The 18731-nt window shown below is 39.5% G+C and overlaps 1 protein-coding gene across 1 annotated transcript in view; it reads right to left on the bottom strand.

The window, feature by feature from the left end:
• The window catches only part of LOC139937088 (ATP-dependent zinc metalloprotease YME1L1-like), a 22629-nt gene extending 3898 nt beyond the window's left edge, over positions 1 to 18731 (bottom strand). The window contains exons 1-16 of the mRNA XM_071932082.1: positions 18521 to 18731; positions 15585 to 15758; positions 14771 to 14921; positions 13824 to 13928; positions 12474 to 12586; positions 11202 to 11427; positions 10663 to 10739; positions 9200 to 9290; positions 7591 to 7743; positions 6799 to 6994; positions 5797 to 5909; positions 4622 to 4666; positions 4365 to 4475; positions 3276 to 3427; positions 1886 to 2086; positions 1006 to 1116 (exon numbers count right to left, since the gene is read on the bottom strand). Coding sequence (XP_071788183.1) covers positions 1006 to 1116; positions 1886 to 2086; positions 3276 to 3427; positions 4365 to 4475; positions 4622 to 4666; positions 5797 to 5909; positions 6799 to 6994; positions 7591 to 7743; positions 9200 to 9290; positions 10663 to 10739; positions 11202 to 11427; positions 12474 to 12586; positions 13824 to 13928; positions 14771 to 14921; positions 15585 to 15758; positions 18521 to 18556 — 2055 coding nt within the window. The 5' untranslated portion in view covers positions 18557 to 18731. The remainder of the gene's footprint in view (positions 1 to 1005; positions 1117 to 1885; positions 2087 to 3275; positions 3428 to 4364; positions 4476 to 4621; positions 4667 to 5796; positions 5910 to 6798; positions 6995 to 7590; positions 7744 to 9199; positions 9291 to 10662; positions 10740 to 11201; positions 11428 to 12473; positions 12587 to 13823; positions 13929 to 14770; positions 14922 to 15584; positions 15759 to 18520) is intronic.

Raw genomic sequence — 18731 nt, 5'->3', positions numbered from 1 at the left:
TGCAGTGGATTACATGAACTGCTAGGCTAGGATTAATCCCATCTCGAGTTATGACGAGTAGCTAGTCCTAACTTACATGTAGGATGGTTCAATCCATCTTAAAGTCTATGGCTATGGAACTTAACTCGTTCTTAAACCTAGGATTAATCCTAATTAATAAGAGTTTGGTGAAATAGACAGCTAGTGTACCAAGTACAATGCAATCAAGTTTCTTTGAAATTTGCTGAAGCAGAAGTACAGAGAGAGTTGTCTCCCTTGATCGTAACCACTACACCATATTAATGGTGTATCCTGCAAACTGCTCCTTTAACCAATTTACCTCAGGATTATAAACCCTTTTCGAGTTACCCATGCAGGATCATTTTCAGTCAATGAATAATTTGTTTCTTCAATGAAACTCAGTTTGGACACATTTATGGAAGATGTTTTCTCATTTGCAGATTTTAACAGCGTTTCTTTTTCCAATGATTCTGTTTCTGAAGCATAATCGAACTGTTGGAAAGCTGTTAGGTAACTAATAGGCGTTCATCAAACCATGCCAGTCGAATAGACTGCATCCCGGAGAGAGAGAGAAATGAAAGGCTTCATGACAATGCAGTCAAAATCTGTCTTTACAAAATCTTGACCGGTATGTCAAAGGAACAGATCTTCATGACAAAGGTGTTAGGCACATTTCCATCCAAAGAGTTAATGTTCCTTAAACCACGACCACAGGAACTTCAAGACATGGTTGCCTGTGTATGCACAACCCGCATCATTGCCATGCCATGACTACCACCAAACATGCACAGAAAGTTCAATGCCACCTTAAGTAGTCGCCGCTGCATAAGAGTTTTGTGCATTATTATGCCCTCTAAAGCCAATTGGTTATAAACAATCAATTATATTCTTTATCCCCAATGCAATTAACACATCCAAATAAAATCGAACATCTGTTGATTTTCAACCCATTCTTTCATAGTGACCCAGTAACTTGCTCAAAGTTTAGGCTGCTTGTATACTGACCTTAAGAAGTGTTCTGATTTCTCCCTCGATCAACGACTGTGTCTCAGGACTAGGCTTCTGTCCAACACCCATACTCATCTCATCTGCATCATTGTATGTCATCACTCCAAGCTAAAATCACATGAAAAATACACACATTGATTAAATACCAATTTTGAATTCAATCATTTCAACTCTGGCTATCAACATTGGCTGCAGTGGCAACTCACTCTGCCCTAATTTCAAAACTTCATATTGCCTTTGTCCTAAAGCATAATGCAAGAACTTGAGAATGACGTAAGAACTAGAGCGCAAGTGTGATACTTCATGGAGGCGGCAAAGGCAAATGCCTCCATGCCCCTTTGGTCATTAATTTAGTGCCCTTGAAGTGCTCCAGTAGAAATTTATAATTTCCTTTTGCCCCTACCAAGGAGAAAATGCCTTGGTGCCCTCGCCCTTTCAATAACGAAGCATACAGGCCCGAGAGCATGATAAAGGTACTATATAATGATGTAAGAACTAGATCATAATATAAGAACTAGATTATAATATAAGAACTAGACTATAATATAAGAACTAGACTATAATATAAGAACTAGACTATAATATAAGAACTAGACTATAATACAAGAACTAGAGCAAGATATAGGAAACTAGATAATGATATAAGAAATATGTATATTTGGTTTGCGGTAACACCATGTGTGTATCTACTTGCCAGGTAGAGTTGTTCTTAGAGAACTGTCTTGCTTTATTTTACTGCCGCGGAGTAGATAATCGGAGGTTCAGGAGACTTCTCAGTTCTCAAAACAATTGTCCTGCTACCGCAAACCAAATATACATTGATACCTCACCATGCAATGCCTCAAATCCTAGATATAAGAACTAGTTAATGCTTTACCTTCTCACTCATACCACACTTGGTGACCATGAGTCTGGCGATACGTGTTGCCTGCTCAAAGTCACTGGATGCCCCCGTGGTGATGTTCTCCATTCCAAAGATAATCTCTTCAGCTACTCTTCCTCCCATACAGATATCCATCTGGGCCATCAATTGGGTCTTAGTCTCATTCCATTGATCTTTATCAGGCAGGAGAGACACCTGAACCAAATAATAAGTAAATGGAACTCAAATATAGTAATAATATTAACAGTTGCTTATTATATAGCGCGCATATCTGTGACTTAGTGACACTCAATGCGCTTTTCAGAAATTATTTTCCTGCAATGTATGTAGGACAATGTTTTTGAATTATGAAATTTACCCCTTTTCAAGACACCTTGGAATGGTTTACAAGGCACTGTGGCGCAATAAGCCGCCAATAAAACCAGGAACACCGGGGCGAACCCGCTCTCTTTTCGATATACACTGGGTTCTTTTACAACAATATAGGTTAAAGGTAAAGTGTACCTTTGGCTTCTGGAATGTTTGATTGTTTCAATCCTATTCTAATACAAATATACACGATAAAACTATCCTGTGAAAATTTCATTTCAAAAGATGGTCACGTTTTTGAGATATCGTCGAAAATCGGGAGCGAATTATTATTACTATTATTATTCGACCTCAACAGTACAAGTACAGAAAATACAAACAAGGCAACAATGTAAGGGAAAAAACCCATAACAGAAACTACAACGCTACAAAACATAATGATTTAACAATAAAGATAAATAAATGAAAAAATAACTAAATCAGTTAATTAATTAAACAACAATCAGTCAATCAATAAATAATGTCCATACAGGAAGAATAATTTATAATTGGAATTCCTTATGGAGGGTTTCAGCCAGTTGAATTTCCCTACCTTTTGTGTTGCTTTTTCTGTTTTGTTCTCAGTCTCCAAAGGACATAAGACATAAGAAAACTTTACTAATCTCCAAAAAGAAATTAAACTGCTTGCACAAGTTTTTTTGTGTTTAAAGCATCACAAATATCCAAACGTAACAGTAAAGTCCGGTTCTTACTTCCTGCAAATGCGAATGCGAAGCAAATGTTAATGTCACAAAATTCGCAACGAATATTTGCAGCAGTTCAGCTCTGCTCAACTCTTGCAAATATCGCTGCGAAAGGATAGTTGTGATGTCAAATTCACATCAAAATCGTTCACATTAGCATTCGCAGGAAGTATGAACCGGGCTTTAGTTAAGGTAGTGATTATGAAATAACAGTGCTTTACACAAATCGTTGTGTCGGTAAAACACAAAACTAAATCGCACGTTTTAGTCAATATTCTCCAAGGTTTCTTAGGTTGTTTATCCCACCGTGTAACGTTTCCAATCCTACTTACATGACCCAGGCTTGGTCCTCTTGGCATGATGGTAGCTTTATTTATATTCTTAGCTCCTTTAGTGTAGTATGCAACGAGGGCATGACCACTTTCATGGTATGCTGTAATCTCTTTACTCTTATCATCAACCTGGGCACTCTTCCTCTCTGGCCCTGTGGTAGAAAAAAACAAGTAAGAATGTTGTCACTTATAAAGAAGATGTGCCCTCTGAAGCCATCACAAAACAAAACCATACCAAAACCCAAAAAAGTTAAGTTTACATATTTAAGGATCTGTAACTACACAGTACACATGGTTGTCATCTTGCCCAAGAATGTTAGCTGTGAAATCATCTTGTTGGTCTCGTGTTCATTGTTTGACATCAAAGATGGCAGCCAATACAAGGGCGTCTAAAGTTGCGTCATTATTATCTTTACTCCAAGAGGCAGGTGGTCAACCTCGTTCCCAGGGGTGATCGATCTCACTGCACCATTTTTTCCCAGCATGCCCTGCTCGATCATAACCCCTGGAATTGACATGTTTAAATGTGCTATATGCTAGCACATTTAAATGAGCCATTCATTATTCAATCTTTTCTACGCACGCAAGTCTTCCGTCTTAAAGAATGTTTTTGATTTTGTTTTTTATAAAACATGTTTGTGTCATAAAAAATGCGGGCGTGACCAACACGCATTTATCTTAAAACTATGCGCGCACGCACTTGACATCTAATGCATAACCAATTTCCTGAGCCAATCAGCGTTGCTTCTCAGTACATCACTACCAGGGGTTAGTGACGAGAGGTATCGATATGACGTGTTGCCCATGGTAGCGTGGCTGGCCCGTGGTGCGTTAAAATAAATGAATGATGAGCATATTTTCATTCCACTAATGGTGGAAAAACTTGCAAAGAAAAAATCCCCAATAGATTAATATTACTTAGCTCACATCTGTTTGAGGACACTATAATGACGTTGTTCTTTATCCCCCCAGGCATTAGTTTACATAAGTTATATAAATTTAGTTTTTTGCATTAATACCATAGGTCATGTTGGTTGGTAAGCAGTTTGTAATACATTAATTCTATGTTCTGATTATTATGATTATTACCCATGAGTATTTTATCCTTAGAATACTCCAGATCTTGCATATCTATAGCGTCTTTGCCAAGTCGAGCTGCTTGCAGGGCAGCCTGGTTCACTAGATTCTCAATATCGGCTCCTGCAATCAAGATAATTAACAGTCATAACAAATGTTCTTTTAAAGGTCTGCGTTTGCAATCAAGGGGTCATATCATGTGAATAAATAATGAACATCCATTGTAACAAAGATGAGGGCAGTACAACTTCCAAAGAAACAGTTCTTACCTGTGAACCCAATAGTTCCTCTTGCCAGTACATCCAAATCCACTTCTGCAAGAAATAATACAAGGTTATTTATTATAAAACTCGGACACAACTTACTGTAAAATGTTTTTGCACAATGTATATAAGGCTATAATGCCTGCAGGGGGAGGGCTGGAGCACTTGCTTGACTTGGACTTTGAAGGCAGAGATGGATTGGTGGAAAATGTTGATGGAAGGGCTGTTTTGGGTGATTGAATTAATCGGAGAGGTGAGATCGTGTATGAAGCCCTTTCAAGTGGCATTGACCCTGTTTTTAGGGACAATGAACAGACCAGGGTAACGGAGGTTACAGAGGTTTATTTTTAATGTTGGTTATTATTTAACAGCCGAAATCTTTGGCTCGATATTGCACAACACGGCCATGCCACTGCGCAGTATTATTTGTCAGTACAGTTTGGGGTTTGTAGAGTTAAGACTTTTCCTCTATCACTATAATTGTCACAATGAACTATATCCTTGACATACATGTAGGAAGGACAACAAAGGTTCTCATAATAAATACATGTACCAGGATTTGATGTTCCTAATTGAGACAATACAAGTATTCTTCACCATAAACCACAAAACCTTAGCCATAAGCCAAGGCGATAATCTGTCATGGTAGTGAGGATCACTCAATAACCGATGGGAAAAAGGGAGACTACGAGCATGATTTCCAGTACCTTCTGTCCCTCTTTGTATGCGTGAAATAAAACGTAGCATGGTAGTTGCATGACTGTGCACCCAATGGAATGTCCAGGTGAATATTTCTGTCAGCCATCCAACTGACTGGAAGACAATACACCGATCCATTAAGCCTGGCCCACTTATCGTTGACCAATCCAAACCGCGAAATCTGATCACCATTTGAACCGTTTGGTGATCTTTGCACTAATGGTGATCGGGTTTCGCGGCTGTGATTGGTCAACTGGTAAGGAGGCGGGGCGGGACATTGGCCCAATTCAACTGACGTCATCATCAGGATATCTTGGATGCGCCATACTGGTGGGCAATGGAATTTGTGCGTTATCCAGCGAAGTGAGCGTAGCACAGCCGCTGCGTGTGACGCGCGTGCAAGGGGCCAATACACACATCTGATGTAGTTAAACCTTACCTTTAAAGTAATATTTCTATTATAATTAACTGATTTATCTTACCATCACTTCGAGTAACCTTTGATAGGTACAGCTTGAGGATGTCTGTCCGACCTTTGAGATCTGGTTTAGGGACCACAACTTTCATATCAAATCTACCAGGTCTTGTCAAAGCCCTGCAGTATAAAATAAATGAAACATAGTAATATTAAGTATTAATCTCACCGTCACTGCAGTCTGTGGAAGGATAATATTTCCTTCACATAATTATTAACATGGTAAAAAAAACTACATTAAACAACTTAAGAAAGTATCATGAACACCCTTGTTACTTCATGGATACGTGTGTGTGTGTGTGTTTTGCTACACATAGTTGTTTGTTCGCAATGTCAAAAGGACACTGTTTTTTGACACCTGGCATGGCATGAGTTTATTGATGTTTGTGACCCTCTTCATGATAACAATAAAACCCAGTTCATACAATTTTGACGTCACAAATTCACAACAAATAATTCATAACAGTACAACTTCGCATTATGCAATAACCTGTAGTTTAGCCTATCTAGTATCTTCAGTTGAACAAAAAGAACATAAATAGTGAAGAAGGGTTCAGCTTTGCTATTACATGTAAGCTCATTCTGAGCTGCTCTCTGATGAGTGCTCTCTGATGATTTGTTAAAGTGGGAACTCAAATTCTGAGCGACACAAATTATTGATGATTTAAAGGCACTGCACACATTTGGTTATTGTCAAAGACCAGTATTCTGACTCGTTGTATCCCAACATATGCATAAAATAACAAACCTGTGGACAAATGTGTGTGCTTTCAGATGCATAATAAAAGGTTTAAGACCTGAGTATTTTGAAATTTGAGTGCGAAAACACCTCTTTCTCAAAAACTACGTTACTTCAGAGGGAGTCGTTTCTCAAAATGCTTTCAACAGCTCTCCTTTGCTTGTTAACAAGTAAGTTTTATGCTAACAGTTATTTTTTGAGTAATTACCAATAGTGTCCAATGCCTTTAACCACTTTGAATTCTTCCAATGATAAACAGATATATCTTACGGATCTAGTGATTCCGGAAAGTTGGTGGCAGCAAGGACCACAATCCCCTCATTCTTTTTGAATCCATCCATCTCTGCCAGTAGCTGGTTGATAGTCTGACGGGCATAAGGATGTAGCGGAGAATCCACACGCTTACCTCCTACGGAATCTAACTCATCAATGAAGACAACACATGGAGCACTCGCTTTGGCCTCGGCTGAAACAGTATGAAGGTTACCATCAATAAAGATTGTCAGTGCAAGTATAATTATAATAATTAGTTTTTAGTTATAGCACTTTATCTACAGGCGTTTCAAACTGCTTATAATGGTGGCTTCCTACATAGTGCTCATATTCGTCACTTAGTGACGCTTAAGGTGCTTTAGCATTCAGTATTTTCCTGTAAGGTATTGTGGAGCTTGAAGTATGAGATCAATTCCTTTCTATAGCATCATGTAATGGTTTACAAGGTGCTGTGGCGCAATATGCTGCCAATCAAACCAGGAACACCCGGGTGAACTCCCCTTCTCTTTTCGATAAGTGCACTGGGTTCTTTTATGTTTATTACACAACTCACAGGACCTACGGCTTAACATCCAATCCAAAGGATGCCGCAATAATGGTTAAGTGTCTTGCTTAAGGACACAAGTCTAACACTGGGACTCCAACCCACACTCTGCTGATCAGAAACACAACAGCTTGAGTCTGGTGCTATTATTCAAAATGATACAAAATGCTTTTACATCAAACTCCATTGATCTGTCAAATGTGTGGTGAAGTTACACATTTACCAGTTGACTTGATATGACTTACCAAAGATATCTCTAACTCTCTTAGCACCAGAACCAACAAACATGTTGTCAAAGTCCGATCCAGAGGCATAAAAGAATGGTACACTAGCTTCCCCAGCCACGGCTCTGGCTAACAGCGTCTTCCCTGTACCTGGTGAACCTACAAGCATCACACCTGCACACAAAAAACAGATAACAGCAACAAAGTTATATGTGTAGTGCCCCAACCAGAGACCCCCTTAAATGGGGTTAGAAAATACCACTACATGGTTAAGCAACAAGCCCAGTAGCCTGAACATCTGATGACACACTTCAAGGATTGTGAATTATGCCAGAGATCTTCCATACAGCCCACATACATAATCACTTTTGACCTTGCTTCATTTCACATGGCTTTCATGGTTATGGAGATTTACAGTTAAATTTGATGTATATGTACACATACAAAGCCAGAGGATAAGGGGCAAGTAAGGACAGGGGACCAGTCCAGTGGTTTTGTGAACTCCCCCCCCCCCCAATTCGAGCCCTACTTTGATGTGTGCATTACAGGCAACATTCAAGTAGTTAGACTTTACTCAAGCAGTTAGACTTGCTCCATATCTTCACATGAGTTGTAACACACAAAATAGAAGACCATGGGCAGACAACAGTGAATTCGGTGTAAAGGGTCAATACCAAAGAAATCCCACTGGATGCCATTTCGACAATAATAATAATAATAATAATAATACCATTTATATAGCGCCTTTTCCTAAGGTTAAAAAGCGCTCAGAGAATGACAGGAAAAAACAAAAAAGGGAATGCAAACAAAACCAAGAAGAAAACCACGACTAGGCAAAGCTAGCAGCATTTAGCCAAGAAAGTCCCGCGCAAAGCCGGTCTCTCTTTGACTTAAACCGCAGGCCAAGCATGCGAGATTTACTGATTGAAAATGAATGTTTTCAGAGACCTTTTGAACAAGGTAACAGAGCTAGAACTTTTGGTTGAGTTTGGAAGGGAATTCCACATCCTAGGGCCTGCAACTGAAAATGCTCTGTCTCCTGATTTTCTGGTGGTTCGAGGAATATACAAGTTGCCCTGTGAACGTAAGTTGCTCTTTGTAGCCCTGGTTTCTAATGAGTTGGAAATGTATGTGGGAAAAGTACCAGACATACACTTAAACATGTTTAAGGCCAATTTGAACATTATTCGTTTTTCTACTGGGAGCCAGTGCAGCTGTTTGATCAGTGGTGAAGTGGGGACATGGTTTGGGTAGGAGAAGATGATACGGGATGCTCTGTTTTGTATCTTTTGTAACTTGCTTAAATCAGATTGCTTGAGACCACTTAACAAAGAAACTCTTTTGATACAACAATAGATCAGTGCGGATCAGTGCAGTCAATGACCATTCCTATCAATGGAAAACAAAACATTCACTTGCTGAAATGGCACCCATGCGTATTTCACGTTTAACAATAGATAAAGCTTCAGTTCCGCATCTTGCGCCTTTGGCGCTCTATCAGCTTTGGTCAATACGGACAATCTCGTCAACTATACCATAATTAACCTGCTTGTTATCTGCTTAATTAATCATCCTGTTTACATCTATACTTAGCTGGAGTGTATGACATGTAAATGATTTAAATATTCACCTTTTGGCAGTCTGCCACCAAGTATTGTGTATTTATCAGGGTCCATTAGGTAATTCACAATATCTTGAAGTTCATTCTTTGCTTCGTCAACCTACACAGAGATGAAGATAAAGAATGATGAAGAAAGCAAACAAACCGTAAACAGTAGTTGCCAGATTCACAGCGTCTAAAATTAACGCTGGCTCATAGACCTATGGGGCTAGTTGTTTTAGCAATAGGGCAGTAAACTCCAGCTGGAAAAAGTCCGGTGGTCTATTGATGGTGGTCTTCAAATGTTAACTTTCAGCCTGATAAAACTCTTTCAATCCTGTCGAGTATTGAAGAATTTTTTGGCAAAACACAAATGAAGATATATCTTTATTTAGTGCTTGTTCAATTTCAAATAGTTAAGCTATTCAGGATTGTGTTTCGTTCAATTACAATGTGAACAAAATATGGTACCATTAAGCTTCTAAACTACAAGTCCTTTGGTCATTCTTAATCATGATTGAACCTAATTAAAAAGAGACAGATTCAGAGAGGTTCTGAGGATTTCGTCTTCATTAAAAAAAAATTATTCTCAGTTTGTCTTCAAAGGTAAATTTCTCTTATCCATTCCAAATAAGATTGTGTGACCACATGTGGTATCTAAAGGGCAGTTCATGAACAAGCTATAGACCATGTGAATCTTGTTTACAATAAGTGTGACCTTGTACATTCGTTAAGTATTCTGGCAGGCACTGTACTACACTGGTCCTATGGGAAAGATGTCATTTTGTGTCATAATTTCCACATAAAACCAAGAGTTATGAAAGTAAAAGCTGGTCAAGTTTTGAGATGTGCCTCCTTTAATCATATCAACAGGTGGTAAGAATTAGACAGTGCAATATAAGATTTTATATTTTCGTCCATTGAGCTGTGTACAAATCATGCCTGCAGGAAGTCCAGGCTCTGTGGCTCTTTTGTAAACAGGTGATCTCACAGGTCACATCGTCTATACACAAACACAGTGAGAACCAACGTCTGAGTCAACAATAAATGCCTAGTAATTTCTCATTAATATCAGCAGCTTCAAAGGTGTTAAAATAGATGTGGATCTAAATAATGCTTGCCCTCAAATAAGACCAACAAAAGTAACCTATAGAACTTTATTCGTGCAGCCTCCATCTTTGTCATGTTCCTTGTATTGCATAACAATAATGAATACTAACAATCATTTTGCAATTAGGAACCAGACTATTTTGTTCTTCCAGCCTCGGTTTGGTAACATTGATATCAATGGGAGAAATTCAAGATGGCCGCACCATGATAATGGTCTATAACTACCAGGAGTCGCATCACAGTACTTGAAAAAGGCAGTGTCTGAATTGGATGCTACAGCTCCGGCTATGGCTTGTTCACCACATCATCATGCGGTGAAGTCTAGGAAGTCCTACGCCTAGCTGTAGCCACTAATACAGACATAGCCATAGATGGTTTCTTACCCCTCTGACGTCATCAAAGCTAACATCCTTCACACTCATGCTGTCTACATTTGCTGGTCCCATGATGGATACACGAGCTATCATAAAAATATCAATGAACATAAATACCAGTTAAAACAAGCAAAGACAATTAAAGGTACGATATCTGTATTAAACAACAATGGCTAGAGTAGCCGTATTGCCCTGCACTACCAGAATAAAAAACCCAGATCTATTAGCGCAAAGGGTGAAAGCTTGAGAACTAAAAGCGTGAAAGCTTGCGAGCAGGAAAGCCTGCGAGGGGGAAGCCTGCGAGGAGGAAGCCTGTTTACATACATTTATCTTTGGTTTTGAAAGCCCTATTCTGCCATCTGGCGTGTTCCACATGGGTTTATCTCTATTTTAATGAATTTGATCTAAATTATAAAATATTCTTACAAAATAAATTTTAAAAAATAATAAATAAATATTAATTTATTTATTTTTAAATTTCTTTTGGTAGAGGTTTAAAACAATATTTTCGGTAAAACTTCTCGACATGTCCGACATAGAATACTTACCAAATACAGATACCATCTTGAAGTAGAGATAGACAAGCACACCAATGATAAGAACTGTGGTCCAGTTCTTGAGCCGATCTGACTTCTTGGGTTCATCTTTACCCTTGAGGAAGCCTTCTACAAAACCCATCTTGAAGGAGTCCGAATCAGCAACATTAGACTCATTAGAGGCAAGAGCAGTCTCTAACTTGTCACTCAGCTTAGATTGATCTTTTGATGTCACTCTCTGAATAATGTAGTAATAATATCAAAGTCTTACATAGCGCACGTATCTACCAAACAAGGTACTCAAGGCATTGAGGTTATACAAACTTTCAGAAAGATAGGTTATTGCAGTGATGAATTCAGAGACCCTATTATTTAGCACCTTATAAGGGTTTAAAAGGTGCTACGGCGCATACAGCAGCCACAGCCAGGAAGACCTGGGCAAACCCTTTTCTCTTTTCGATAAGTGCACTGGGTTCTTTTACATGCAATACACAACACTTGGGACGAATGACTTTACGTCCCATCCGAAGGACAAAGCAATGGTTAAGAATCTTGCTTAGGGACACAAGTGTCAAGGCTGGGTATTTGAACCCACATTCTGCTGATCAGAAACACCAGAGTTTGAATCCGGTGCTTTTAAGGGAGTGAATCTCTTGATACTTCAACCAGAATAATACTGAGTATATCATCACGACCCAATTTCATTAAGCTGCTTCAGCAGAGAATTATGCTAAACACCTTTCTGCTTAGCAAAATAAGCAGGATACAAGTCACACATTGTACATGTGGCATGGTACTTTGGCTGGTAACCTTATTCTAGTAAGCATAATTTTGTTGGACTTAGCTACTTCTTGTGCATAAGCAGCTCTATGAAATTGGGCCCTGGGGTTTTCCTTCGACATCTAAAACTGAAACTTCCTTCCTTGTCTTTTCCACTTTGGGTTCTTGGCTAGTACAGTGATTAAGTTCCCTTTTCTGAGAATCATTGGCTTTCACAACCAGAAAGTGAAATGAAATCAGAGCTTTAATCATGCCCAAGGAGATCTGCCTCAGATAGGAACCCAATGTTTATGTCCCTCTTGTTTGATTGTTAAATATGACATTGTTTCCAGGTCTGTTTCTACCATTGGCTATGGTAGTTGAATCATTAACCACCGTTTCTTTTCAGAACCAACACTACTTAACAAGAACACATGGTGCCAGCACAAACCTCACCTAATTATACTCCCACTATGCAAAGTTGCAAATCCTATTTGTCAGTGAATATCAACATGAAGACCTTACCTGTATGAAGCCTGATAACACCCCAACAGATTCATCTTCACCTCGTCCACTTGTTGCAAGCTTACGAGCCGTTCCTGATCTCTTTGTCTTAAACCCTCTGCTCTGCTGGAAACCTACAAGGACAGTTTCAACACTTTAATGACTATGGTCAGTCCTAATATGCCTGTTGAATAGCAGACAATTAAGAAATTACAAGGCCTTGTTATTACATATCATCTTTACCATGCTTGTTTGTGCTTCAAATGGGAAATTAAAGCCGGGTTTATACTTCCTGCGAATGTGAAACCAATTTAAACGTCACAGGGCTGTTTTCGCAGGGAATGTTTCGCAGGAGCTGAGCACAAGTCAACTGATGCGAGTTATTTGTTGCGAATTTGTACAACAAAATTCGTATCGCATTCCCAGGAAGTATGAACAGGGCTTTAGCTCAGTTGTTGATTTCACCAAAGTCTTCTTAACTTAGGATTAATCCTAGGACTTGGGACGTGTTAAGTTCCATATCCAAAGACGTAAGATGAATTGAACTCATCCTAAGTTAGGACTGGTTACTCGTCCTTACTCGAGATAGGATTAATCCTAGCCTTTCGTGAAATCGGCCGCTGATCACTTATCGAGGGAGAATATGGGTTTGCCTTAGTGTTTCTGGCTCATTGCAAGTACAGTTGTCTACAGATTTCCTGAGGCTTGTGAGTTACAGTGATTAAGTTCACTTATGAGCCATTCTTGGTTTCATTGCCAGAATGTTACATGTACCTAAACACTGCACTAACGGCATGGCATGCAAGCATGAAAAACTTTTGCGAGTAAGAACTAAGAAGTAAATTATGCATCAAGCCTAAAGTGTCAGATTCTGAAACAATATGTTACAGTGAGTGTACTCCATATCTGCCAATAGTTTTCAAAATGTGTGAAGTTTATCGTATTCAATTTATACTATAATTGTAACTAACTAACGTGTTCACTTTGGTTCAAAAGATGATATTAAAGAAGAATGCTACAACTGTGCATTGGCAAAGAAATACACAAAAAGTACATACATGGCGTGTCATGGCCGAGCTGTTAAGTGCATCGGACTCAAGTTCTGGTGTTTCTAATAAGCAGAGTGTGGGTTCAAGTCCCAGTCATTACACATGTGGTAAAGCCATGGTCCCTTGTGTTATGTAACACAAAAATGTTTAACAACACAGTGCACTGTTGTAAAAGGTGCTATGTAGAAGGAGCGTTGTAAAAGGAGTAGGTCTCTTAATTCAAACAAAGTCCCACATACCTTGCAGAAAAAATACTGAATGTTGAAGTGTCTTGAGCGTCACTGAGTGACGAATATTACTGCTAAGAAGCAACTTTTTTTACCTGTCAGTGATCCACTCTGCATGCTTAACCTGTACTTGACATGTGGATGACTGTGGCTGACGATTGATGGCGCATTTTGAATGCGTAACAAGTCTTCTGGAAACCCTGGAAAAAAAAGGCGACAAAGTATAAACAAACACACTGTAGCAGTTCATTAAAATATACATAAAAATTAAATAAAATTATGCCTAAAGTTTGTAAAGACCATATGTGTGGTGTCAATTCTTGCTTGGCCCTTTACCAATGTCTGTTGACAATATTTATTGACTCCCGGGGAGCTCAAAGGCGGTGGGATTATAACAACAAATGTCGGTCAAACGTTTTAAACTAAAAAACAATCTATCCTTCCTTCCTTAACGATGCCAGGACTGCAACCAGTTCCCGCCTTTAGGCACCACTTAGCCAAGTACTCAGCAGCATCCAGCAACAGAATCTAGCATTAAGAGCATACTTATCGAAACCTTGAGACGTTAACCACTGGTTCTTTTCAGAAACAACACTACTCTATTCAATTTGGTTTTTACCCATATATGGATGTCTGTATACATGGTACTTACCCGAGTAATGTGAAAAAATCACCGACATTTCGGGTGGGTTCCGAACCCACAACCTTTGCAATTCCAGAGGGTTGTTGTACCAACTAGACCACCGATATTTCCGTGTGGCTAGAGGCAGTTCGAATTCTATATATGTTTTAGCAGTGGGTACTGCAAACGGTTAAATAGATGCTAAATGTGCATGTCACTGCTGCTAAAAAATCTACAGGAATCAACCATGTTTCCCATGGGAGACAGAATCTCTATAGAACAGAATCTTTTGGGGACAGATTTCACTGGGACACCGGCACTCGAACCAACTAAGCTATTTAACCCTATGTTGACAGTTTCTCTATTTTGTCAGTATCTTTGTTCCGGGGTGCTAGTCATAACAATTCATTAGACTCTTACCATTTTTATTTTCAAAGAAGGATTGTGATGATATATGCGATGCTTTCCATGTTCTATCATCACTCTGCCTAGCAGGGATCTTTGGTAGAATACTCTCTGACCATGAATCAGGGAGATGTGCCGCACCAAGATCTTTCACATTTAAACCAACCTAATAGTATGGTTAAGGAAAAACGATAACTCTACTGTATAGACACACTTGTTTACAAAAAAAGGTACATCTTCAAATCAAGGAGATTTTGTACAACAACCAGGGATGTAGAACTTAGAATTACACTCAATATAATAGGGGGAATTTCCATTATCAGATGTGTTCATTAGAACACAAAAAGATTGGTTTATTTTAAGGGAACTTTCTGTAGAATCAAGTGAGAATTTGCATCTTTGAAATTTGCATCTTGCAGTCAAGGAGTGGGGATGTTTCATTTTCACATTAATTAGAACATGGAAAGATAGGTTTATTTTCAGGGAAATTTTTGCAGAATCACAGAGAGTTGTCAGCTCTAAAATACGGACCTTATACATTCCAAGGCGTTTCTGGCAGGCAAGATACTCTAGATGGTCATAGAAACTTGAAATTTGTAACATAATTTCCACATAATTTCAAGAATTACAAAAATAAAAGCTAAACAAGATTTATTTACATGATGTCACCGCAAACGTACATGTATGTACCATCAATTTTAGAATCTGCCCATTAATTTGAGTTTAATCATGGAAGTACTTTGAGGTCGATGGGAAGCCTTTTACATGTACAAGATATAAAAAACAAATAGTTTGACACCATTATGCCTCTCAAATTGTTTTCACTCACATTGTGTAGACTTTCCAGTAGTTCCATCTCGGTTGCATTGTTGTGATGACTTGCCTGCTTCCTCCGTTGTTGTCGACTGTGTCTGAGGGCACATGCTGCAGCACTAGGATCCCACGATGTGGTCTTCACCGAGTTCAAGATGGATGCAAGATGGGGCAGAGGTCCTAACAGTTGCTGTAAAAGTGGAGAGTTTTTGAAATAATCATTGTGTCAGTAAGCACTGTAATGAACTAATAGTTTCTGTGTTCAATTTAGCAAAACAAATAGTTGCAACTTTTTCTGATGTTGGCATAGCCCAATAAATTGGTCCAATCCACTCAGTATCCTTGGCCCCAGCACAATTGATATCAATTTCAGCAGAACTTTTCTTTCAAAAAATTAATCCCCCTGCACAAAATTGGATTCTGCATGCAAAACTTTGACAACGTTGTAAAATTGAAGGGTGTGCCGTCCTGCCAGTCCGTTGATCCAGCGATGCCAACCTTCCACATCTTTGTTAGTGTGGACATTCCGCACAAACACCGACCAGTCACTTGGGCTCTATGTTAAACCTTCCAACAACGTGCACCGTACATAATCACACAGGGCGGTGATGATCTCTTGACCCCTGGCACGGTTGTTCAGGACTTCAAATGTTGGTCTTTACTCTTATGTGGAAGAAACGGCAGAGACAGGAGCTGCCCATTGAAGTCTTGAACACTTTCGTCAGTGGCATATGGTACGGCCAGTCCAAGAGCCTGACACTTCCTTCACAACTTCTGTGTCCAAAGGAAGAGGCAGCCCTTCACAAGATTGTAGGGGAACACAGTTCTTATTGCTCCCCACAGTCCAATTTCGAAATCGAGAACAACCTTTGGAAGATTTGCCGCAGCTGATGGCAACTTTCTCTTCAGGGCCTTGAGTACTTTCGTACCACGTGGCAGTATGATAAAATGCCAGTGGCATCTGCTTCTGTCCGCCGCAGTCACTCTTCACAAAGACTGAACAGAAAATAGCTGCACAAATGGCTGTTTAACTAGTTTGAATGTTCCATTAAGGTTCCATGTCTTGGCCTTGTCCAGTAGTTGAAGTTGTTCCACAGTCAGAAACAAAAAGTGTCGAGCACCATCAAGGCGAATATCCTTGGACTGCAAAAATCCATCCGGGATGGAGCCTTGATCGAGGACAAAATCAAGGTCTCTAGAGACTCTGGCAGTGACAGTTTGCAGCACGGGCAAAATATACAGGATCCGGACACCAAGCAGCCGGGCCATCAGGTCGATTTCAGTGCTGATCACTTTTTCAACTATGGCACCTGCTGACTTAAAGACTTCGGCTTTGGCCCGGGCCGTAACGAAACCAGTCACAGCATGTAACAATTGTTTTGTTATACCTTTGTATAATTTTTATTCCTCGTCTCGTAGTTCTGCTGTAATCTTCAAACATTATTATGACAAACTATTCATTGTTGAATTAGAAAAAGAACAAGGAACAATTCCCTTGAACCCGCGGTTCCGTACACCAGGCTGGAAATCGACCAACGCAAAGAACGATCAAGGTGATGAGGGGGAAATTCGCAGAGGGTGCCATTTCCCCTTTAGGGTGTACAAAACCCATAGACCCCAGTAACAGCGTGCAACCATCGTCTTTTTTTATAAGGTAGAAAACTCAATTTGTAGCAGTCATTGATGGTACAGATTGTTTGGATTGTTTTGACCTGTGCTGTGACGGTTTTTTCAATCCAGTATATTTGTTATTATTTAATACTCTCTTTGTATATGGTATATATCAATGCAAAGCTGAACTGTTCCTCTTTAAAATCATACCACATTTGCAATGATTACAAGTTGCTGGACTTGTCTACATGAATTACAATGAGGCAAAGTCACAAATCAAATGTGCCAAAATTACCGTTGTCTGTGAATGGTCAATAGGTAGTGCTCATTAATCAAACCGATCAAGCTTTTCAGAACCACTACACAGTGATTTTCACCAGTGAGCTCATCGGACATAATTTACCCTCATTTCATGGAAAAACACCTTGTTTGATGGGTATTTGCAAGAAGATATTCTACAGCCGGATGCAGTCCCATACTTGCAGACTTTGGACCAAACCCCATCTTTCAAGATGACAACGCTCGCCCCCCTCGAGCCCGACTGGTGACTGACTACCTGAAAAATGTTGAGGTGCACCGGATGGATTGGCCCGCTAACAGTCCAGACCTGGATCCCATGGAACATCTGTGGGACCAGCTTGGCCTTGCTGTCCGCGCCAGAACCACCAACATCTCAGCTGTGGCTGACCTAACCAGGTTCCTTAATGAAGAATGGAACGCCAATTCCTCGTCGTCAGCGCATCACAAGACTTGTGTGCAGCATGAGAAGAAGGTGCCATGCTGTCATCAACGCCTTCTGATCATCCACTCGTTACTGAACTTTTTGTATCAATAAAGTGTATTAAGATCAGTAACTTGTCTTGCTCTATACCAAATTTATTGTCTCAATCAAGTGGATTAAGATCAGTAAGTTGTCTTGCTTGTTTGAATTACAGCGTCAACTCATACAGTAACACAAAAATATTGCTAATTTTGGCACATTTGATTTGTGACTCTGTCTCATTCTCATTAACGTGGTCAAGTCCAGCAACATGTAATCATTGCAATTGTGGTATCATTTTAAAGAGGAAGAGTTCAGCTTTGCAATGATACATACCATATACAAAAAAGTATTAAATAATAACAAATATACCGGATTGAAATAAGTTTCCTTACTTTTTGTGAGCAGTTTATATCCATTGTGCCCCAATTGCAAACTAAGCCCAACGTGCCAACCCAGTCAGCAGGTGCCAGCAGTGTCAGGCAGTCTGTGGTCAGTCGAAGGGCCGATTTTCGACCAGTGACAAAAAAAAAACAGACAAAACACCGACTGAATAATTCCACCTTCAGTTCACAACTTACCTGAACTTGGACGGTCAATCCATTTACCGAGAACATCTCTGCATTCGTCCCTTTGAGACTATAAAAAGTGTATCTAGTTGGCAGCTTTTGGGAGTTTATAACTGTTTCCTGAATAATATTGTCTTCAGTTACAACATTTTTAGTCCTGCTGCGTTATGTCACTTGCTAGCTGTGTATGCATGCAGCATGCGTATTGTGCATAGTGTGTGTG

The sequence above is a fragment of the Asterias amurensis genome, chromosome 5, assembly GCF_032118995.1.
Source record: "Asterias amurensis chromosome 5, ASM3211899v1".
NCBI lineage: Eukaryota > Metazoa > Echinodermata > Asteroidea > Forcipulatida > Asteriidae > Asterias > Asterias amurensis.
Note: the sequence above shows the minus strand (reverse complement) of the source record. Positions and strands in the feature narration are given on the sequence as shown.